The sequence below is a fragment of the Tursiops truncatus genome, chromosome 4 (genome assembly GCF_011762595.2).
Source record: "Tursiops truncatus isolate mTurTru1 chromosome 4, mTurTru1.mat.Y, whole genome shotgun sequence".
Classification (NCBI taxonomy): domain Eukaryota; kingdom Metazoa; phylum Chordata; class Mammalia; order Artiodactyla; family Delphinidae; genus Tursiops; species Tursiops truncatus.
The window spans coordinates 28,613,845-28,637,269 of NC_047037.1; the positions used below are offsets into that span (position 1 = coordinate 28,613,845).

General features: G+C 50.7%; 1 protein-coding gene across 4 annotated transcripts in view; it reads right to left on the minus strand.

Moving 5' to 3' along the window:
* Positions 1-23,425, minus strand: part of ESYT3 (extended synaptotagmin 3) — a 57,759-nt gene that overhangs the window by 11,638 nt on the left and 22,696 nt on the right. For 2 of the 4 annotated variants that reach the window (XM_019934231.3, XM_073803780.1), the window contains exons 4-18: positions 14,722-14,798; positions 13,063-13,129; positions 12,354-12,443; positions 11,815-11,870; positions 10,276-10,396; positions 8,176-8,346; positions 7,407-7,489; positions 5,578-5,626; positions 5,239-5,328; positions 4,734-4,796; positions 4,568-4,630; positions 3,947-4,015; positions 3,335-3,421; positions 2,476-2,625; positions 224-714 (exon numbers count right to left, since the gene is read on the minus strand). In XM_019934231.3, coding sequence (XP_019789790.1) covers positions 224-714; positions 2,476-2,625; positions 3,335-3,421; positions 3,947-4,015; positions 4,568-4,630; positions 4,734-4,796; positions 5,239-5,328; positions 5,578-5,626; positions 7,407-7,489; positions 8,176-8,346; positions 10,276-10,396; positions 11,815-11,870; positions 12,354-12,443; positions 13,063-13,129; positions 14,722-14,798 — 1,727 coding nt within the window. The remainder of the gene's footprint in view (positions 1-223; positions 715-2,475; positions 2,626-3,334; positions 3,422-3,946; positions 4,016-4,567; positions 4,631-4,733; positions 4,797-5,238; positions 5,329-5,577; positions 5,627-7,406; positions 7,490-8,175; positions 8,347-10,275; positions 10,397-11,814; positions 11,871-12,353; positions 12,444-13,062; positions 13,130-14,721; positions 14,799-23,425) is intronic. The other 2 variants (XM_019934232.3, XM_019934233.3) reach the window with 2 other exon arrangements.

Below are 23,425 nucleotides of genomic sequence, written 5' to 3' on the forward strand. Positions count from 1 at the left end.
GTTGGTGTGTAGCTAGAGCCACATGAGACTTTTTGGCACATGCACACGTGCTTTCTCACCCCCCAGCCTGTGTTCTTTCTATCTCACCATGCTGCCTCTTATGAAGCCATTTTGTGAAAAACCAGAACTTGCACAGAAAAGTAAGTTCATATCTACTTTTCCATCCAGGGAGGTATTTTTCATGCAGGTCATTTTAGAAAAGCTTAAGCAGAGAGGTGCGTACTCAGTGTTGAGGCTGACATCTGTCAGGTCAAAGCAGGAAGAGGCCAGGGAGTTGAGCGAGGACATGCTGGGAGCCAGCCTCTTGGGCGGCTGTGCGAATAGGGAGGAAGGGCATTTCATGGGTGACTTGATGGGCCCTGGAGAGTGGGGGCCTGGGACAGCCAGGAAGATGGTGGACACACTCGTCTTCTCCCCCTTGGGTGCACAGAACCCTCTGGCTCTGTCCTTGCCTTTGGGCTCTGGGCCCATCTCTTGAAGTGAGGGCTTGGTGGCAGCAATGGTGGCACTGGTGGTGGCTGTGGTACTTTTGGAGGCTTGCTTGATATCAGAAGCAGGGTCTGGAGGGCATGGCAAATCTGCAGGGCCCTCTCCCTGTGGTGGGGCTCTGGAGCCCTGGTTGGTGGCAACCTTCTTAATGAGCAGAGGGCCTTTCTTTAGGGCTTCAGGTCCTGTGTATGGGCTTCCCAGCTCTCGTTCTTCCAAGTGCAGGAACTGTAAGCAGATGACAGGGTGGTTTATGGGCTGGGCACACCACTACCACTCTCTCCCCCTCTGCTCTCACCTACCTCTGGGAAATGGTTCCTTCTCTTTTCTGGAAGGAAGTTTTCTCAAAACTCAGTTCCTTTCTGACTCCCCAATCCAATGGATTTTTACCCCCAGACCATATCTTTTTACCCCTAGACCATATCTTCCTTAACCTCTCTGCCTCTGACTCACTCTGACCAGACCTTCTGTCTTTTCCCTTTCTCCTGCCTCACCAGTCTTCATGAAGACTCAGTTCTGATCCCCTTTTCTCTATCCGCTGGTACTGGATGCTGGAGACCTGGCCAATTCTCACAGCATGCACTTCCCCTTGGTGCAGAGGACTCCCTCACCTTAACCTTCATATAGATCACCAGCTGCCTTCTGGATATGGTCATTTCTAGCTGTCACCTTATTTACCATTGCTTTCCCTAAAATGTGTTTCCTGTCCAGACACACCCCTGTGCTTGTAGCACCGAAGTTTCAAACCTCAGCCATTGTGTCTCTCCTTTCCCTTTTCCCATCAGTCATTAAGACTCTTCCTAGGAACTTCCATTTCCAGCAATAAGGCGATCAAAATATTCTGAAAAACCTCCTGTTAGGAATGCTCAATAAAAATGAAACAAACATACTTCTAAATGCATAGTCAAACTCACAAGAAAGTAAGGAAAATCCCTAGGTTAAAGAAGAGAGAGAGAGAAAACTGAAAAATAAAGGTTAATTTTCCCAGGGTCATTTATCAACCATGGAATCCAAGGGGTTTGGAGAAGAGATCTAGGGTCAGAGTAGGACCCATGAAGGTGGGATATCTTTAGTGAAAAAGTAGTCTAGGATAAATAAACATTTCACCCACCAGCAAAGATTGACGACAAGAAATATATCTATCTCAGCCTGTACGCTGGTTGGGGGAAATAAAGTCTTTCATGAGAATATGGCACCTTATAGCCTGTCTCCTATAAATTTTGGGTTCATATTTATACTACCGTGGGGTTTTGAAACCCAAAGTTTGAAAATTAACATAAAAGTGGACTCAGGTGTGTAATGTTCCTGAGGTGCTTGGTTGCAGCCAAAGCAGAACTTCCTTGGATGTGAACAACCTCAATCCAGGTCACAAAGGCAACACTGAACATATGCCTGCAACCCAAGTTACCAAATGTAGAAATGAGTCACCATGAAAAAGCATCAGCAGACACAACAGACATCAAAATTTATCTACCAAGATCTTCAGATAATAGAATTAACATACATTTTAAGTATTTTCAAATGATTAAAGATGGGATAGAATCATGAGAAGATAATAAAACACAACAAAGAAAAGACATTGTAGATTTGGAAAAGATAAAGTGAAAGATGAAGAATAGCCTTTGAAACAAAAACTGTGAACAGGTTAAACAGCAGATTAGGCATAGCCAAAGAAAGAATTAGTGGTCTGGAAGACAGGTCTGAGGAAATTCGAATGTAGCACCAAGAGATAAAGAGATGGAAAATATGAAGGTGAGATCAGGGTAAGCCATGGAGATGATGAGAAGGTCCAACATAATAGAAGGAATTGTAGAAGGAGGGATTAAAAGATTAGGAGAGGCAATAGTTGAAGAGAAAATGGCTGACAATATTCTGAAATTGATAAAAAATATGAATCCATCTCCTAGCTTCTTCCCGACACAGTGCAGATACTTAGTGCTGGGGCAGACCACCCCCTGCCTCCCCTGGGGGAAAAGGGGAGAGGTTTACCCGAAGCACCAGCCTCATGGAGATAAGGCTGTCCAGGCCTGAGTGGTCCAGCTGGAAGCGCTGCTCGAGGGTGAGGTCTGCATAGGGGAGAATCTGGCACAGGGGGAACTCCAGCACTCCTAGAGCACATTCTCGGTCATCATCAAGCACCTGGGCAGTGGGCCAGTCACAAAACAAGAGGATAACGAAGTCCCACCCTCACCAGACTACTCTCTGGGCTCCAGCCAAGACTGAGTTCACTTCAGTAAGTATGTTCTGTGTTTCTTTTGGCCTCTGGTCCTTTCCTGAAAACTGGAAATGGGACCAGGCCTGGTCCCTGCCTTCAGTCAGGGCAAGAGAGTGACTCAGGGTAGAGGCAACTATGATCTGTATGAGGCAAGTCTGTCAAATGCCTGGGACCATCAGGGCTTTAGGGACTGATGAGCTGTGCTGCTCTATGATGGGACTTCCAGACAGGTCTGAGGTTCCCCAGAGACCCCAGTTCTACTACTTGTTGGTCATGAGATCTTGGACAAGTCATCGTTTGAGCCTCTGTTTGCTCAGGTGTAAAGAAGATCTCTCTCGCCCACAGATCTTTTTTTAAAGAAGTACATCATCATTAATGTCCTGAGTAGATTCCAACCCAGGCCACGCTGGGTGCTAGGTAATAACTAGAGAGACTGGCAGGGAGCACCAAGGGACTTGAGGGTTTGTCCTTCCACAACCTCCTACCCAATGACCTTGGTCACCAGGCTCACGAAGATGTGGGCCCTTAGTATCCTCTCCTGACTTTACTGCCGGGGCAGCCTGCTCAAGCCCCCTACCCCTCCTAGCTTAGACGCCTCTTAGCTGTGTTCCAAGAGCACAACTTCAAGCAAACCTTCAGATGCAGCTGTTCAGCGGCCACGTTGCGTACAAAGAAGGAGAACACCTGGCTCCACACAGGGTCCTTGCTGTGGCGACAGGTCTGGGGACAGGAGAGGGAGAGATCACTGAAGGGTCAAGTTGGGCAGAGCAGGATACCGGCACCCTCTGCTCTCATTCTGCCCCCTGGTGCCATTGGGAGCCTTCTCTGTGTCCGCCCAGGTATGGCACAAGCTACGGCTCGTGGGAGGCACTAGGGCAGGGCAGTCAGACTCAAAGGCAAGGAGAGTTTGCCAGGAAATCCTACCAGCATTAGAGCTCACTTCCAGGGGGACTTTTGCTGCTGGGGGTGGGGGAAAGGACATAGGCGTAGAGCCTGCCTAAGCTTGAACCCTAGTTCTTCTGCTTTCTAGCCCTTAGGCGAGTCACTGATCTCTGGCCTCCAGATTCTTGAACTGTGAAACTATCTTGTGAGGTTATTTTGAAGACAGAGTAATATAAAGTGCCTATCGTGTGCCAGCACCTACTAGGCATTCAGTGTAAGCGAATTCCCTTTTGCTTCTCTCCCGGAAGTGTTGGGGTACCCGCCCATTTCCTTAGTCCTCGGCTGCACGCCAAGCTGTCTTACCTTGCTCAGGTGTGTCTTCTTGCCTACAGATAGCTTGACATAGGAAGAAGGGTCTCTGCTGACTTTATTCTGTGAGGGGACAAATCCACAAAATGGAGGTGGCACCCCCAGTGCCAACTTGAGACCCTGCCTCTCAACCCTCAGGAGCATCGGTGGGACCTGAGGCCACCCAACCACTTCCCTTTGAGAGAAGGCTCCCCTGGTGCTCCCAGGAGCCCCGGGCTGCCATCACTGTGCCAGCACCTAGACGGGGTTGACCCCAGGGGAAGCTTCCAAGTTAAAGATGGGAGGTCTGGCTGGGCACAGGCCCTTGTTCCCTAGAGCTGTGGAGACAGGGTGCAGTTGAGTTCTGGCTCCCCCTTAACTGTGTGGCACAAGCACTTAGCTTTCCGGGTCCTGTTTTTAAAACGGCAATAAAATGGATGCACGGCCACCATGGGACTCAGGCATAGCAGGTGTGGGGATGACTGCCAAGCCCGGAGCCTGGCTGGCTGCAGGCTCAGTGAACGGCGGCGCTCACTGGCCCCGGGCTGTGTGTGCACGGCACCGCCCAGCAGACGTGGGGCTGCGGTTACTCTGGGGAAAAGGAGCTGTGTGACTTGCTCTCACACCCACGCTTACCCTGGCACATTTGGAGAGCTTTTTGGCTTGATATTCACCATTTAGGTAGTCAAAAGGGTTTCTCTGCAGCACGAGAAGAACAGGGTGAATGAGCAACATGTGGACATTTGAAAGTGATGGGCACAAGGCAGGGTGTGTGTGACACTCTGGCTGTGTCACCACTCACCGGCAGGTTGCAGGCGCTCTCCAAGAAGACCACGAGAATGGCAGTGGAAAAACTACCATGGTCCTACAAACAGACACAAACCCTCACTAGGTGCCCCCAGCATCAGGAGACACAGACTGGTTTAGGAGAAGCCTCTTCATGCCTGAAGAGGCAGCCCTTGCCCTCCAGACTGGCCATACCTTCCCTCACAACCTAGCTCCTTGCTGAGGCTGAAAATACAACTGCAGCATGACAGACTCAAGTCAGAACCAGTGGACTTCCCTATGAACTGGGCTGATGGGCACTAACAGAGCTTTTAAGGATCCCATCCGCCCTTTGTGGAGATGAGGGCTGAGGGACATGCTCCCCAGAAGGTGGGGCTGGCTGGAGGACTCTGTGGGCAAGATCTGTGGCTTCAGCTCTCTAGCTCCCTCCCTGCCTCCCCGCACAGCTCTCACATGGACCAGACCTGCCACAAGTTCCCCCCTCCCCCCTTCTGCCAGGGAGCACGACAGCCCGCACTCACCTCTATCACAGCTTCCGGGTCTGTGATCAGTGAAAGCCACTCCAGCCTCAGGTGCAGCTGCCCGCTCGTTGTGTCTTTCAGGACAAACCACTGCAGGGGGAGGGGAGGGGGAGGGGGAGGAGAGCTTGGGGAAAGGGCCAGTGGGACGCTACTGACTCTCCAGGCAGCTCCGTTCTGGGACCCAGTAGGGCCCTAATAGGGGCTTCAGGGAAGAGGTGAACCAGCCCAGACAGGGTAGGCTCTAGACTAGGAGAGGTGGTTATGGAAGGACAGAAGTACTACACTTTGGGATGGAAATGATGCTGTCCACAAGGAGGGGTTTGCAGGCACCAACTCTACCTCATCCACCACTCTGTTGGTCATGACGTCCCCGAGGCAGATCTGCAGGCTGGAATACACAGGGAGCGGAAAGTCAGCTCAGCCCAGAGGCAGCAACAAGCAGCGGGCGTGGAGGCCCACTCTGAAATCTATTTTGAAATATCTGGGACTCTCAAGACGGAGGACCTTATTCATCCCAAGAATGAATGGGAGACCACTTTGAGCTCAAGCAAAGGAAGGACTGTCTAACCATCGGGGCTGCTCCCACTGGGCATGCTGCCCGGGCAGGCAGGCGGCTCTGATCCCAGAGGGGGACAAGCAGACACTGCTGGACACACTGGCTCGGGATTGCTCAATGAGGGTGCTATTGGTATTTGGGCTGGGATGAGTCTTCACTGTGCAGAACTGCCCATGCATTGCAGGAATTTAGCCTCTCTGCCGTGTGTCCTCTAAATGCCAGTGGCACCACCTCCCGCAGTCACTGTAATAACCAGAAATGCCCCTCCCTTTCCAAAACTGGCCCAGATGCCCTCCAGGGGCTACGTATAGTTGGCATGTGTGTGAGAGGCGGTAACACATTCATGGCGTGCCTTCCGCCTCGCCCGACCCAAGCCCAACTGGAGCGTCCTGAGAGCCAGAGGGGAAATTAATTCCATGTAACTGTTAGAAATGTGCTTGAGCTCAAAACACACTTGAAATCAGTTACCGAAACCACGAACCACAAGACACAGTTCTAATCTGCAACATTACAAAAATCACAACTCCTTTCTCACAACTCCTTTCATTAAGATGAGAAATTAAAAATAAGTAACATGGTGGTGAGCTATTTCTCGGGTGGTCAGATTGTTCCCCTCCCATTTTGTTTTGTTTCTATTTTTTTAAATCACCTGTTCACAGAAACAAGCTAAAAATTTTAGGAGTAAGAAGATTTGGGTAAAATTCTCTTTTCTGCTGCCTCCTAACCCCAGCCTCTGAGATGAGCAGCGGGGTAGTGTCCACACGAGCACATGCGAACACACGTACATGTCCATCCTCCCTGGAAAGAGGTATCAACGGCTCAGGTCACTCCCAACTGCTTCCCCTACTTCCCTAGATAGAAATGAATATCCTCGAGGTCAACATACATAGATCCTACTCATCATTTTTAAAAGCTGCGGGATATTCTGTAGTTTGGCAGTGACAAATTTGTTGAAACATTCAGGCAATGTCCTCTGACTCTGGACAGTCACGTTTCCAGCTTTTTTGGTTTGTCACCACAGATAAACATTTCAGGTATAATGCTTTTTTAGGAGATTCCTGGAATTGGGGTGGCTGGACCAAAACACATGTAAATTTAGAGTTTTGATAGCCAGCCCCACGCCGGTCGTTTCAATCCTCTCTCAGCCCTGAGGCTCTGTGTTCCTCTGAACTGGAAGGAGAGAGAGGTGACTTGACCTGCAGGCCACAGCGGCTGATGCAGCAGACCTCAGGCATGACCCCAGGGGAGCCAAGTGCCAGCTCAGAGTGAGCAGACGGTTCCTGGGTACCGGGGGCCTGGCCATCCGTGCCAGCCTTGGCCCCGCCCACTGCTCCAAACGGGGACTCTGGGTGCATTATGAGGAGCACAGAAAGCAGAGCCCACGGTACACAAACGTCGGGGCCCTCCATGTACCCCCAGAGGGCTGGCGCTCAGGGCTGGGCACTCGGGAGGCGTCTGGGGGGAGGTTTGTGGCAGCGGTGCAGAACGATGGGACTGGTTGCCTGGTACAGTCACCACGTCAGAGTGCAGCGAGGGCGGTGGAAGCAGGGGTACCTGTGCCCCCAGGCCTAGAGCCCTGTGCCCCCAGGCCCAGCATGGCCTTCCTCCTCACCTGCCCAAGAAGTCATCCTTGTCAGGGTCCTCATCGTACAGGTCCACCACCAGGTCCTGCCCAGGGACTTCATACACTATGAACTGGAAGGAAAGAGAGGTGACTTGACCTGCAGGCCACAACGGCTGATGAAGCAGACCTCAAGCACGAGGTTCCAGGTTCCAGCTCTGCCACCTGCCAGCTCGGAGCCCCGGGCAGGTCCTGCCCTTCTCAGTGCCTGGAGAACCGCACCTGTGAGAAGGGAGTGATGCCCTCTCCCGCGGGGTGCGGAGGACTAGAGGCAGCTTGTGCAAGGCTGTGGGCAGGGTGGGTGCTCGGGATGCTGGCTGCTGTGTTTTCTGCCCGGGGCTTGCCGCTTCCAGACTGCAGCACTCAAACAGGCTGCGGGCCTGCCCTTCACACGGTAAGGGTTGTGGCTGGACTTAAGGCATAACTTCAGGCTCCCGGTGTCTGGCTCTGGGAGGGAAGGCTGAGAGGACTGGGGCAGAACGGCCCCTGATGTTCTTTGATTTGATTTGAAAACTTCCAACAAAGTCGGCTCTGGTTGGGAAGGGACGTAGGAATCTGTCAATAGGCTGGCCCTCCATCAGGGGCCAGAGCAGCCCATCTCTGGACGCCTGTTCCCGAGGGCCACGCCTGTGGCCCAGTGTTGCCCGTGGGTGTGTGAGGACCGTGAAGGTAGGGCCCTCCCTTGTCTGGGACAGAACCACCCAGAGTGGAGCCCTGGAGGGCATGGAGAGCAGCTGGGAGCTGCTAAGGAGAGCCTCACCTCAAACACCTCGTTCCAGGTGGGGTTCAGGTTCTTATAGATGGTCCTGCTCCGGAAATGCTGCAGGCCGATGCTCACCTTGGCGTAGGGGTCTGACTTGCCTCGGAGTCCTAGGAAGTTGTCCTTCTGGGCCAGCTTTTCTCCCTCCAGCAAGTGGGCTCTGATCACTCCCTGGAAAATGCCCCAGCCCGGGCCTCACAGCTGTTTCTAGGGCCCTCAAAGCCCCCGACATCAGAGCCCAAGCCATCAGCTATCACCCCAGCCCCACCTTACCCTCCTCATGTCTGGACAGGGAGACAGAAGCCAGAGACGACAGCCTCTTGGCCAGGGCCATGCAGCAAGGGACGGCAAGGCCCAGGGTTCTGTCCACTGCACCACGATGCCCGGCCACACTCCCGGCCCTCCCACCCCTCCGTGCCTCCAGCCTGCCCCGTGAAGGGCCCATTCCACCGCGGCCACTTCCTCGTCCTGTGCCAACTGCCACGCCACCCGAGCGGCTTTCCTCCTGCGTTCCAGCCCCTCTCTAGCTTACACGTAGACTGAGGCCCGGTGTCATTTCTTCCCACTACCCAGGTGTACACACCCCTGTGGCCGCTGCCTGCTGCGGCAGTCGGTCCCTGGGCTCGTAAAGGCCCCAGCACTGAGTCACCCCACTCCCAACACCCTAGGCTATGTCTCAAGTCAGAACAGAGCACAAGAACCAGGAAAAATACAGTTCAGGGGGCCAGTAGGCCTCTGGCCTAGAACTATTTCTTTTAAATATCAGTAAATACATAAGCATTTGCCCTTTGACCCAGCAATCCCACGTCTAGAAATCTATCCTAAAGACATACTGGCAAACATGAAAAGATATGGACAAGGCTCTTCATGACAGCATAATTGGAAATAACAGAAGACCAGACACAGCTCAGCCATCCATCAGTAGAGAACTGGTTGAATAGATGCGGTACATTCACGTGGTGGAGTACCACGTACCACACTGTCATGGGGTGACCCTCATGACACATGCATGATGACAGCAAGGTGAGGAGAGCTGTGGCCTGCTGCCGTCCATCCAAGAAAGGGGGACTATGCGTGTCATCAGATGCGTACCCACAGCCATCATACGTGTATGTGCTCATATTAGGAAACAAATAATGAAAAATACTGGAGGAGGAGGGACTAGGTGGTAGAAGCTAGACTCCTTAAAGTACAATTTGTTTTTCACACTGGCCTTTAGAAGTGTGCAAATATTTTACATGATTGTAAAAGGAAGTTAAGGTAAAAATTAAACTCTAGAAACAGAAAGTGGAAGGAAACAAATCAATGTAAATATTCACGGCCAGTTGTCACAGACACACAGAGAGGAACTATTCCAAGTGGGTTTAAATTGTAGGCACTTGACAGTACATCTCTAGTGGGATATGCCCTAAGGACAGAATGTCTGCAGTCGCTATGATGTAGGTGACGGTGCTGTACTGAGACTGCTAGATGCACAGTGTGGGGTAAGGGCCATGCGTCACCCGTGTGGCCTGATGCCTCACACCTGGCTCTGATGGTAAAAATAGGCACTTCCCCCTCTCCTGAGGCCCTGACTCCCAGCCCCATGGCCAGGGCACCTTCTGCAGGGAGGCCATGTGGCTGTCCTCCTGAGGACAGCGCTGAGGGCTGGCCCCCTCCTCAGGGGCCTTCTGAGCTCCCAGGACGGGCGGGGGCAGTGGGGCTGAGCACCCAAGGAAGCCCCACGTCCTGGCTCCTTCCCAGAAGACGTAAGCGTTCTTCCTGCCACCAAAGGATGGAATGGGAGCCTCCTGTCCCTGAAGGGAGAATGGGAGGCTCCTGGAGTTTCCTGGGAGCGAGTGTGACTGCCTACAGTCCCCAACACAGGCCGCATGGGGGGACCAGGATCCAGGAAGGAATGCTCCCTGGGCTTTTTCCCTCCCAAGATGGGTGACTTTGGGCAAGTCATTCAACCTTCCTGAGACTCAGTCTTTGCTCCATAAAATAGGATGCCAGCCCTCATAGGGCGGAAGTGAGCATTGCCATCTGAGGGTGCATCTCCCTGGCCCGTCTGTCCCTCAGCTCTGGGCCCAGCGCTCTGCGGCCCGTGCGGGTACTCACGCAGGGCAGAGGGAAGCGCAGGTTGGTCAGGTCCAGCCCCTTCTTCACGGGCACAGTCACACGGTTGGGCAGCACCAGGTGGGCAGCGATGAGGTCCTCCAGCAGGCTGTCTGACACCTCACTGGGGACAGTGGGCACGCAAAGCTGTGGAGGGCGGCACCACCTCCCCCGGGCCGCCTGCCTGTCCGCCCATCCCTGGAGCTGGAACCAGGAGCAGAGCTTGGGGCCAGGTGGGCCCATCTCGGGACAGAGCAGCCCTGACCCCAGCCTGCCTGGATGGGGGGTCAGGGGGAGGATGTAGGGTGTACACTTTGACCGCCCCTCAGCCCCCCCACCCCAATCCTGCTTTGTTCTCTGAGGCATCACAGCCTGGTAGCCAAGAACGAGGACATGGATCCTGGGTTAGAATCTTGGCTCTGTCACCCACAAGCTGCGTGACCTTGGAAAGTTGCTGATCTCTCCAGACCTTAGTTTCCTCATCTCTAAAATGGGGATAATTATGCCTACTTCCTGGGGTTGTTATGAGGATGAGTTAATACGTGTGAAGTGCTGAGAACAGTGCTTAGTGCCCAGTAAATGCCAGGTACGTGTTCACTGTTGTAGCCCTTCTACTCTCTGACATCATCTTGAAATCCTCCTTCTTTATTGCCTGACTCTATCTCGCCAGTAGAGGGAGACAGGGGCAGTGGGCCGACACGCAGTAGGTGCTCAGGAAATATCTTCTAAGTGAAAGAATGCATGACTGGATTCTCTGCGCCCAGGGGGTGAAGATCAGTGGGAATGTCCCCAGTGAGGGAGGGAGTGGTCCTCCCTGCAGGTGGGGACAGCTGCTGGGCCTGGCGAGCCAGCCAGGGGCTACCCTAGATGGTCCACTGTCCCTCCCTCCTGGGAGGTGTGTCCACACGGGGCTGGAGCCCTTCTCTGCTCCTCTCAGGGGCCTGAGGCTCTGAGCGCAGCACCACACCGGCCCCAGGAAGGTGGGTTGCCCAGACCAGCTCCTCCTCACTGGCCTCTGCTGTGACAGCTGCCCCCTCCCATGCCAGTGTCTGTGTCTGGGCGGGAGCCACTTGGGCTTCTCACACACACTTGGGTCGGGGAGGGAGTGGATGTGGACAAGGAGGACACTCGTGTGTATCCACACCCGCTGTGCCAGCACCGCACGTACCTGACTGTTCTCCCAGGGGCCTCAAGACAGAGGAACCAGGCTCCCTATTTACTGAGGAAGAGCCCAGAGAGGTGAAGTCACTTGTCCAAAGGGACACAGTGGCTGAGGGGGGGCCAGGAGGCTGGTCTGGCTGGCCTGTTTCCAGAGCCTGCACTCGCCCCTCATTAGCCCATGGGGCCTCCTCTAGGACATCTCACCTGATGGTGTCACTCCGAACACACCAATGCTATCCCCCTGGAGGGGGCAGCTGCCCACCCCTCTCCTCGTGCAGAGAGGGAGAGGGAGGGCACAGCCACGGTGTGGTTCCCATCACTGGCTGCACGGCCCGGAGGGCCCCACCTCGGGCCTGCCTGGCGGTTCGCACAGGCACTTACCTGATTCCTGGCACATCCAGCAGGTTGGTCAGGCCTGTCCAGTTGATCTGCAGGTGCTGCAGGGGCAGAGGGAGGCTGTTAGGCTGGAAGGAACCAGAAGCCCAGGCTGAGAACCCTCTGCCAAGGGCCCTGCCCCCGCCCCTGCCCCCATGGAGAATTCAGCCGACTGGCGGGCGGTGCCCTCTGTGTGGGGTGGGGCGGGTGACGGCGCCTCCCAGTCCTGCTCAGGACCAGGCCTGTCAGGAGGGTTGCTTCTGCCGGGACCACAGGAGCGGCCTGAGGGCCCGGCCACAGGCCAGCCTGGCATCCGAGGGCTCTGAGTTACAGCCTCCTCTCTGTGACCTCAGCCACTTCTCCAGGATGTTTCCTGGGCTCGGGGAGAGCAGAGTCGAGCACCTCAGGCCGCCTTAGGGAGCACATGAGATGGGGGGTCCAGGTGGGCTTCAGCAGCGTTCTTGGGCTCAAACCCAGTACCTGGGCCCAGTGGGCGAGTGCCGGCCCACAGGGAGCGGCAAGCCCACCTCGTCCTGGGGACTCACCGGCTTTTGAAGGAAGAACATGGTCACAGCTCCCACGAAGGGCTTGTCCACCAGGAGGGGCTCCAGGATGAGCCGCAGCGTGCCCTGCAGCTGGATGGCACAGAGGGCCGGGAGGGACCTCAGCCGCCCTTCCTCCCGCACCTGCTCTGCTCCTTCATGCCCAAGCCATCCCCAGATGTCAGGGCCACCTGCCGTCACAGCAGGGACCACACTCGGGGAAGAGAAGCCAGCGTGCAGCTTCCACCCCTTTGCCGGTTTCCAAGGGCCACAAGCTGGCCCCCCCTGCCCCCCACTGCCTTGCTGCCTGGGGGCTGCAGCCTTGACCATGGCCGGGACCCAGGAGTGCTTTCCAGCTCCAGCTCAGCTCCTCTACTCCTACCATAAAATAGCTCTATCTCCTCCTTCCACCTCAGTTTCTCAGCATCGGCTCTGCACCGTTTAATAAAGAGCCTCTCACTTCCCAGGGCAGTCGAAGCCTCTCTGGCAGGGGGGTTTGAAGAACAGAGGCAGGTGTGGGGCTGTCCTGAGCGGCGGGGTGGTGAAACCCAGCCACCACTTCCTGGCCCTATGATCTCGGACCTGGAGTCCCTTGACTGGTACTAGCCTCTGTGCTTGGTGTCAACACCCCCGCTGCAGCCTCCTCCAGCATAAGCCCGCTTCCCCTGCCTTGACCCACAACCTGGAGGCAGTCACGCCGGGCTCCACCCACCTGGATCCCGTTCACACCAGCCTGTAGCTTCTGCAGCTCCACGCTGATCTCACAGTCCCCAATGTAGCTGAAAGTGGGGAGGGAGAAGGAAGGTAGAGAGGAGGGGCAGGTCCACGACTCAGGAGAGGTTGGGAGACTTGCCCAGTGCAGCCCAGCCCAAGCCCAGATGGCCAAGCCTGAGCCCTGCATCACCTGGATGTGGACTCCCTGACAGCCTCGGCTTTTCTCAGCTCTGCGCAGACACTGCCCAGACCCCCCAAGGCAGCCCCCAGGGTCCCCGCACCCAGAGGTCCCACATGCATCCCCGCCTCTGCCCACGAGGGCAGAGACCTCTGGGCACCACTTCGCCCCACAACACCCCGCAGATGCGAAGGAGGGGGTCTGGGTGCGCACACTGCTATGCCTCTGCCCCATCTCTACCCAGGCCTCTTCCCCAGGGACACAGAGCAGCCCCGCAGCCTCCATCCACCATTCATTCAGGCTGTTGCTGGGGGTGGTGAGGTGGGCACAGTAACAAGTTCTCAGAAGCCTGAGTTCAGCTGGCAACTCCTGCCATGCGATGGGCACAGGAAGCCCAGAATGGGTGCCCTTGAAAGTAGAGAGCAGAGACCCCATCAAAAGACTGAAGGAGATGCAGAGGGACAGGGTGGCCATCAAATATCTGCATGGCACAGGCAGAGGAGCCAGACGTTACAGAAATGCTGAGTGTCCCCTGGAAGGGCAGGGGGAACTCAGGGACCCCAGGGGCTCCCTGAGATGACTGGAAAGCTGGGCGCGTGGGCTAGATGACCTTGACGTGCCCCAACTATTCACACAGGATCTTGTGGCAGAGCCTTGGGGCCGGGAGGGCCCAATTGCCATTACCATCTCAACACACTTGAGACCAGCCCCCATACAGTGATGGGTGTTCTGGAGTTGCCTCCTGTCTTCCCAACATGTTCACAGCGCCAGCCTCTGGGCTAAGGACAGGAAATACAGAGGCACTGGAAGTGAATGGCAACCTTCTGGAACCTCAGGAGTTTATCCTTGGTCCTTTAAGCACAGTTCAAATCCCACCACCTCCAGGAAGACTTCCTGGATTGAATCTCCATTCTCTCTAACTCAAGCCTATTACAAACCTCATTCAAAAGGGATGCCCCTGCCCGACACACTGAACAAGTCACTTGTGTGTCTTTGCATCCTTTAGTTTTTCTGAGGTACCACAGAGCCCAGTTCTCCTGCTGGCCTTTCACAGCCTGTGCTCGGAGCTCCCTGGGTTGCACCACAAGTCCCTACATTTTCTCGTCACACTTACCTTCTCTTGCTACATCCTCTCTGAGACAGCTGGTCTGACCCTCCAGGTGACCTGGCCTCTAAGAAAGCTCTGTTGCCCAGGCCTTGGTACCCAAAACACGCCTGGTGCCTGGTCTATGGGAGAAGCCAGGCCTGGGCTGAGGGCTCAGACAGTAGTGGCTCCCCTGGGACCATCCGTTCTCTTGCCACTCCTCCCCGTCCCAGCAGGGACCTTGTGCTCCAGCCCAGGGGGATGAAGGGGCATATGCGCTGTGAGGGGCTTTCACACCCCAAATGAGTGTTTCCCTGCGACTCCATCTTCAACCTGGCTCTTCCCACAGTGTTCCCCCACCCTCCACACCTGGCCCCAGGGGCACGAGGGCTCACCAGATCTGCAGGTCCAGGACCACCTGTCTCCGGTTGCACTTGTTAGTGTGCACCTTGATGCCGTTGATCCTGGGGCACTGGAAGAGATGCCAGAAGACTGGGTCAGCAGGGGTCTTGCAGGCAGGGGGCAGGGGGTGGGGTGCTGCTGGCTCCCTGCCCAGAGCTGGGCTTTGTCCACAACAACCAGTGTGACCACTGCACTCCCGGGATGAGGCATGAAAGCAGAAATCCACCCTGCAGTCCCTGCCCATCCTCGGCACCCTGACACCTCCCTCTCCAAACAAACAAAAATTTTTCATAATAAAATGTTGGAGAAAAAAATTCAATCGACCACACTAGAGGAAAGATTCTATTATCCTTCTATTCTCTCCATGGAAAGTGATGCTTACAAATGCACTGTCACATGCAAAGGTTATCAAAGAGTATGGAGCCAAAAATGCAGGAGCAAAAGTATTACAGGGATATCTTGAACAGTTCATTTAAATGATTATGTAACTTTTCCCAGAGTTTGTGATATGTGTGATATGTCAGCTTTTGTAAAAGTACAACTTGTTGTGATTTATTTTCTCATACGTTCTCATATTTATTCAACATTCATTTCTGTCCTGGTTTTACACTTTAAGTTTAAAATTCTTTTTCTTTGCCCTGGCCGCCTCCTTCCCAAGCCGTGTGGATGAAAGGCTCTTGGTGCTGCAGCCAGGAGTCAGTGCTATGCCTCTGAGGTGGGAGAACCAACTTCAGGACACTGGTCCACAAGAGACCTCCCAGCTCCACATAATATCAAATGGCGAAAATCTCCCAAAGATCTTCATCTCAACACTAACACCCAGCTTCACTCAACGACCAGCAAGCTACAGTGCTGGACACCCTATGCCAAACAACTAGCAAGACAGGAACACAACCCCACCCATTAGCAGAGAGGCTGCCTAAAATCATAATAAGTCCACAGACACCCCAAAACACACCACCAGACGTGGACCTGCCCACCAGAAAGACAAGATCCAGCCTCATCCACCAAAACACAGGCACTAGTCCCCTCCACCAGGAAGCCTACACAACCCATTGAACCAACTTTAGCCACTGGGGACAGACACCGAAAACAACGGGAACTACAAAATTGCAGCCTGCAAAAAGGAGACCCCAAACACAGTAAGATAAGCAAAATGAAAAGACAGAAAAACACACAGCAGATGAAGGAGCAAGATAAAAACCCACCAGACCTAACAAATGAAGAGGAAATAGGCAGTCTACCTGAAAAAGAATTCAGAATAATGATAGTAAAGATGATCCAAAATCTTGGAAATAGAATAGAGAAAATGCAAGAAACATTTAACAAGGACCTAGAAGAACTAAAGATGAAACAAGCAATGATGAACAACACAATAAATGAAATTAAAAATACTCTAGAAGGGATCAATAGCAGAATAAGAGAGGCAGAAGAACGGATAAGTGACCTGGAAGATAAAATAGTGGAAATAACTACTGCAGAGCAGAATAAAGAAAAAAGAATGAAAAGAACTGAGGACAGTCTCAGAGACCTCTGGGACTACATTAAACGCACCAACATTCGGATTATAGGGGTTCCAGAAGAAGAAGAGAAAAAGAAAGGGACTGAGAAAATATTTGAAGAGATTATAGTTGAAAACTTCCCTAATATGGGAAAGGAAGTAGTTAATCAAGTCCAGAAAGCACAGAGAATCCCATACAGGATAAATCCAAGGAGAAACACGCCAAGACACATAATAATCAAACTGTCAAAAATTAAATACAGAGAAAACATATTAAAAGCAGCAAGGGAAAAACAACAAATAACACACAAGGGAATCCCCATAAGGTTAACAGCTGATCTTTCAGCAGAAACTCTGCAAGCCAGAAGGGACTGGCAGGACATATTTAAAGTGATGAAGGAGAAAAACCTATAACCAAGATTACCCTACCCAGCAAGGATCTCATTCAGATTTGATGGAGAAATTAAAACCTTTACAGACAAGCAAAAGCTGAGAGAGTTCAGCACCACCAAACCACCTTTACAACAAATGCTAAAGGATCTTCTCTAGGCAAGAAACACAAGAGAAGGAAAAGACCTATAATAACAAACCAAAAACAATTAAGAAAATGGGAATAGGAACATACATATCGATAATTACCTTAAATGTAAATGGATTAAATGTTCCCACCAAAAGACACAGACTGGCTGAATGGATACAAAAACAAGACCCATATATATGCTGTCTACAAGAGACCCACTTCAGACCTAGGGACACATACAGACTGGAAGTGAGGGGATGGAAAAAGATATTCCATGCAAATGGAAACCAAAAGAAAGCTGGAATAGCTATTCTCATATCAGACAAAATAGACTTTAAAATAAAGACTATTAGAAGAGACAAAGAAGGACACTACATAATGATCAAGGGATCGATCCAAGAAGAAGATATCACAATTGTAAATATCTATGACCCAACATAGGAGTACCACAATACATAAGGCAAATACTAACAGCCATAAAAGGGGAAATCGACAGTAACACAATCATAGTAGGGGACTTTAACACCCCACTTTCACCAATGGACAGATCATCCAAAATGAAAATAAATAAGGAAACACAAGCTTTAAATGATACATTAAACAAGATGCACTTAATTGATATTTATAGGACATTCCATCCAAAAACAACAGAATACACATTCTTCTCAAGTGCTCATGGAACATTCTCCAGCATAGATCATATCTTGGGTCACAAATCAAGCCTTGGTAAATTTAAGAATATTGAAATTGTATCAAGTATCTTTTCCGACCACAACACTATGAGGCTAGGTATCAATTACAGGAAGAAATCTGTAAAAAATACAAACACATGGAGGCTAAACAATACACTACTTAATAACGAAGTGATCACTGAAGAAATCAAAGAGGAAGTAAAAAACAAAACCTAGAAACAAATGACAATGGAGACACTATGACCCAAAACCTATGGGATTCAGCAAAAGCAGTTCTAAGAGGGAAGTTTATAGCAATATAATCCTACCTTAAGAAACAGGAAACATCTCGAATAAACAACCTAACCTTGCACCTAAATCAATTAGAGAAAGAAGAACAAAAAAACCCCAAAGTTAGCAGAAGGAAAGAAATCATAAAGATCAGATCAGAAATAAATGAAAAAGAAATGAAGGAAACAATAGCAAAGATCAATAAAACTAAAAGCTGGTTCTTTGAGAAGATAAACAAAATTGATAAACCATTTGCCAGACTCATCAAGAAATAAAGGGAGAGGGCTCAAATCAATAGAATTAGAAATGAAAAAGGAAAATTAACAACTGACACTGCAGAAATACAAAGGATCATGAGAGATTACTACAAGCAACTCTATGCCAATAAAATGGACAACCTGGAAGAAATGGACAAATTCATAGAAGTGAACAACCTGCCAAGACTGAATCAGGAAGAAACAGAAAATATGAACAGACCAATCACAAGCACTGAAATTGAAACTATGATTAAAAATCTTCCAACAGGGCTTCTCTGGTGGTGCAGTGGTTGAGAATCTGCCTGCTAATGCAGGGGACACGGGTTTGAGCCCTGGCCTGGGAAGATCCCACATGCCACAGAGCAACTAGCCCCGTGAGCCACAATTACTGAGACTGCGCGTCTGGAGCTGGTGCTCTGCAACAAGAGAGGCCACGATAGTGAGAGGCACATGCACCGCAATGAAGAGTGGCCCCTGCTTGCCACAACTAGAGAAAGCCCTCGCACAGAAACGAAGACCCAACACAGCCAAAAATAAATTAAAAAAAAAAAAAGTAACTTTAAAAAAAAAAATCTTCCAACAAACAAAAGCCCAGGACCAGATGGCTTCACAGGCGAATTCTTTCAAAAATTTAGAGAAGAGCTAACACCTATCTTTCTCAAACTCTTCCAAAATATAGCAGAGGGAGGAACACTCCCAAACTCATTCTACAAGACCACCATCACCCTGATACCAAAACCAGACAAGGATGTCACAAAGAAAGAAAACTATAGGCCAATATCACTGATGAACATAGATGCAAAAATCCTCAACAAAATACTAGCAAACAGAATCCAACAGCACATTAAAAAGATCATACACCATGATCAAGTGGGGTTTATTCCAGGAATGCAAGGATTCTTCAATATACGCAAATCAATCAAAGTGATACACCATATTAACAAACCGAAGGAGAAAAACCATATGGTCATCGCAATAAATGCAGAGAAAGCTTTCGACAAAATTCAACACCCATTTATGATAAAAAATCCTCCAGGAAGTAGGCATAGAGGGAATTTTCGTCAATATAATAAAGGCCATATATGAAAAACCCACTGCCAACATCGTCCTCAATGGTGAAAAACAAAGCATTTCCACTAAGATCAGGAACAAGACAAGGTTGCCCACTCTCACCACTCTTATTCAACATAGTTTTGGAAGTTTTAGCCACAGCAATCAGAGAAGAAGAGGAAATAAAAGGAATCCAAATTGGAAAAGAAGAAGTAAAGCTGTCACTGTTTGCAGATGACATGATACTATACATAGAGAATCCTAAAGATGCTACCAGAAAATTACTAGAGCTAATCAATGAATCTGGTAAAGTAGCAGGATACAAAATTAATGCACAGAAATCTCTGGCATTCCTATACACTAATGATGAAAAATCTGAAAGTGAAATCAAGAAAACACTCCCATTTACCATTGCAACAAAAAGAATAAAATATCTAGGAATAAACCTACCTAAGGAGACAAAAGACCTGTATACAGAAAATTATAAGACACTGATGAAAGAAATTAAAGATGATACAAACAGATGGAGAGATATACCATGTTCTTGGATTGGAAGAAACGACATTGTGAAAATGACTCTACTACCCAAAGCAATCTACGGATTCAATGCAATCCCTATCAAACTACCACTGGCATTTTTCACAGAACTAGAACAAAAAATTTCATAATTTGTATGGAAACACAAAAGACACCGAATAGCCAAAGCAATCTTGAGAACGAAAAACGGAGCTGGAGGAATCAGGCTTCCTGACTTCAGACTATACTACAAAGCTACAGTAATCAAGACAGTATGGTACTGGCACAAAAACAGAAATATAGATCAATGGAACAGGATAGAAAGCCCAGAGGTAAACCCACGTACATATGGTCACCTTATCTTTGATAAAGGAGGCAGGAATGTACAGTGGAGAAAGGACAGCCTCTTCAATAAGTGGTGCTGGGAAAACTGGACAGGTACATGTAAAAGTATGAGATTAGAACACTCCCTAACACCATACACAAAAATAAGATCAAAATGGATTAAAGACCTAAATGTAAGGCCAGAAACTATCAAACTCTTAGAGGAAAACATAGGCAGAACACTCTATGACATAAATCACAGCAAGATCCTTTTTGACCCACCTCCTAGAGAAATGGAAATAAAAACAAAAATAAACAAATGGGACCTAATGAAACTTCAAAGCTTTTGCACAGCAAAGGAAACCATAAACAAGACCAAAAGACAACCCTCAGGATGGGAGAAAATATTTGCAAATGAAGCAACTGACAAAGGATTAATCTCCAAAATTTACAAGCAGCTCATGCAGCTCAATAACAAAAAAACAAACAACCCAATCCAAAAATGGGCAGAAGACCTAAATAGACATTTCTCCAAAGAAGATATACAGATTGCCAGCAAACACATGAAAGAATGCTCAACATCATTAATCATTAGAGAAATGCAAATCAAAACTACAATGAGATATCATCTCACACCAGTCAGAATGGCCATCATCAAAAAATCTACAAACAATAAATGCTGGAGAGGGTGTGGAGAAAAGGGAACACTCTTGCACTGCTGGTGGGAATGTGAATTGGTACAGCCACTATGGAGAACAGTATGGAGGTTCCTTAGAAAACTACAAATAGAACTACCATATGACCCAGCAATCCAACTACTGGGCATATACCCTGAGAAAACCATAATTCAAAAAGAGTCATGTACCACAATGTTCATTGCAGCTCTATTTACAACAGCCAGGAGATGGAAACAACCTAAGTGTCCATCATCAGATGAATGGATAAAGATGTGGCACATATATACAATGGAATATTACTCAGCCATAAAAAAAAACGAAATTGAGCTATTTGTAATGAGGTGGATGGACCTAGAGTCTGTCATACAGAGTGAAGTAAGTCAGAAAGAGAAAGACAAATACCGTATGCTAACACATATATATGGAATCCAAAAAAAAAAATGTCATGAATTACCTAGGGGTAAGACGGGAATAAAGACACAGACCTACTAGAGAATGGACTTGAGGATATGGGGAGGGGGAAGGGTAAGCTGTGACAAAGCGAGAGAGTGGCATGGACATATACACACTACCAAACGTAAGGTAGATAGCTAGTGGGAAGCAGCCGCATAGCACAGGGAGATCAGCTCGGTGCTTTGTGACCGCCTAGAGGGTTGGGATAGGGCGGGTGGGAGGGAGGGAGACACAAGAGGGAAGAGATATGAGAACATATGTATATGTATAACTGATTCACTTCGTTATAAAGCAGAAACTAACACACCATTGTAAAGCAATTATACTCCAATAAAGATGTAAAAAAAATTCTTTTTCTTTAAGAGGGCCCCCAGAATTGTAGAAGCTTTAGGCCACACAGCACCTGGCTTGATGTAGAAGACCCAGAAAAACCAGCAGAAGCCTCGGGAGGAGGAAGGGGCCTGTCACCGACCTGCCCCAGCCTGAAGTCTGCTCCTGGGCTGGGGGCTGGTTTGCAGGCACCTGTGGAAGCTCAGCCAGCCCCAAGACCCCCATCTGCAGAGACCAGCCCTGGAGAAGGCTACCTACCTGGAGGCCCCGCCACAGAGAGGAGGAGTTACCACTGTGAGCGTTTCCTCTGTGCCAGGCAGGGCGGCCCTGGCTCAGGGCTCACAGTGAGCGTGGGGCGTCAGGCTGGTCAGGTGCCCCACGTGGAGCACTGCTCACCCACCCACGCAGAGTGGCCCTGACGCCAGGCCTGTTAGTCATGCTTCACAACCACCCTTAGAAGTGATTCCTTTCTTTTTACAGATGAGGAAACTGGAGCTCAGAGAGGTTAAGTCACTGGCCCAAGGTCATCACAGCAGTGAGCAGAGCTGGGCATGGACGTGGGAATCAGAGGAAGCAGGAAACACTCATGGGCGTGAAGGGAGTGGGTGTAGTGAGCGCACTGAGCCTGGCCAAGCCCAGGAAGCTCACGTGAGGAAGGCCTCTGTGATGCCCCCGCCTTCCCCCGCAGTGGAGAGGAGAGGGATGGGAGAGCTAAGAGGTGTGGGAGGAGCCAGAACACGAAGGGCTTTGAATGCAGGGCCAGAAGCCAGCTATTTCTCCTGCGGGGCTGGGGCATCTGGTCAACTTGCAGGTGCCCCCCCCCCCACCGCCCCCCCACCCCGCCAGGTTTTCGTGACAGGGTGAAAATCATCTCTCAGGATTAGCCACTCCTAGTGAGATGGGAGATGGATGGGTCCCTGGCTGGACAGCTGGTGTTTGTCAAGCGGAGTCAATTTGAAGCTTTGTTTTTCCCCAGACGCTCCAAGGACAAAGTTGGTGGCAAGAGCTGAGCTCTGCTGAAGTAAAGAGATAAGATGACCAGTCCTGAGGTCAAGGAAAACGTCTCTGTCTTCACATGCGCAGGAAGGGTCCTTGGGGGTCAAAAAGGGAGGGGGCGCCCCCCTATAATAAGTGTGGACATGCACCCACAGTCCTCTGCAGTGGGATCCATCTTAGCAAAAAGTTGCGCACGCATCTTGGGGAGGGTCCTAGGACCAGTCAGATGTGGGAAAAGAAATGAGACCATTGGCCAAATGTAAACGAAGACCCGGAAGAACTGCCCTACATAAGACAATTTAACGGCCTCTACGGCCCTCCTCCTCATTAGGGAGGATGCCCACCGCCTTTCTCTCTGGGTGTGTATTTCTGCCTCGATTCTGCCTTAAACAATTTCTCCGCGTGTTCTCTCACATGTTATGCTGTGTCTCTGATAATAAACTTTGTACCTGTTTTTACAGCTTTTGCCTCCTTGAAACATTCTTGCTTTCAAATGGGGGCAAGTGTCAGGGCCACTTTGCTTCTAGCCTATAGCCCCCGGTGGTCTCGCGGTTAGGATTCCTGGTTTTCATCCAGGCTCCCCAGGTCCAATTCCTGGGTAGGGAACTAAGATCTCGCTTCAGGACCGCTCACTGCGGTCTCTCTGACATCACTAGGCCTGCCTGCTTCCGCCACCAGCAAGGGCCCGCTGTCCCACCAGCATCACCACCCAACAAGCAGCCTGGCCGGGCAGGCTCTGCTATGAACACAGCGGTCCGCAAGCTTCCTACCTCTTTGCCTGCTGAGTTCTTCAAACGCCAACTCAGACATCACCCCTCCCAGAAGTCCTCCCTGACTACCACACTCCCACGCCCCGCCACTGCTGAAGCCACGGGTTCCTCCACGTCGTGCATGCACTGCCATGGGGGTGTCCGTCACCCACCAGCTTGTACGTCTGTCTCCACGACAGGACAGGGACCTTCCTGAAGGCAGGGGCACAGCCACACCATCTCTGTCTACAGTGCCTTGCACACGGCCGTGCTCAGGAAGCCATACGTGAGTGAAACAGGGAAAGAACAAATGAGCCAACAGATGCTGGGACGAGCGAGTCCTGGCAGAGCCTGAGTGGCTT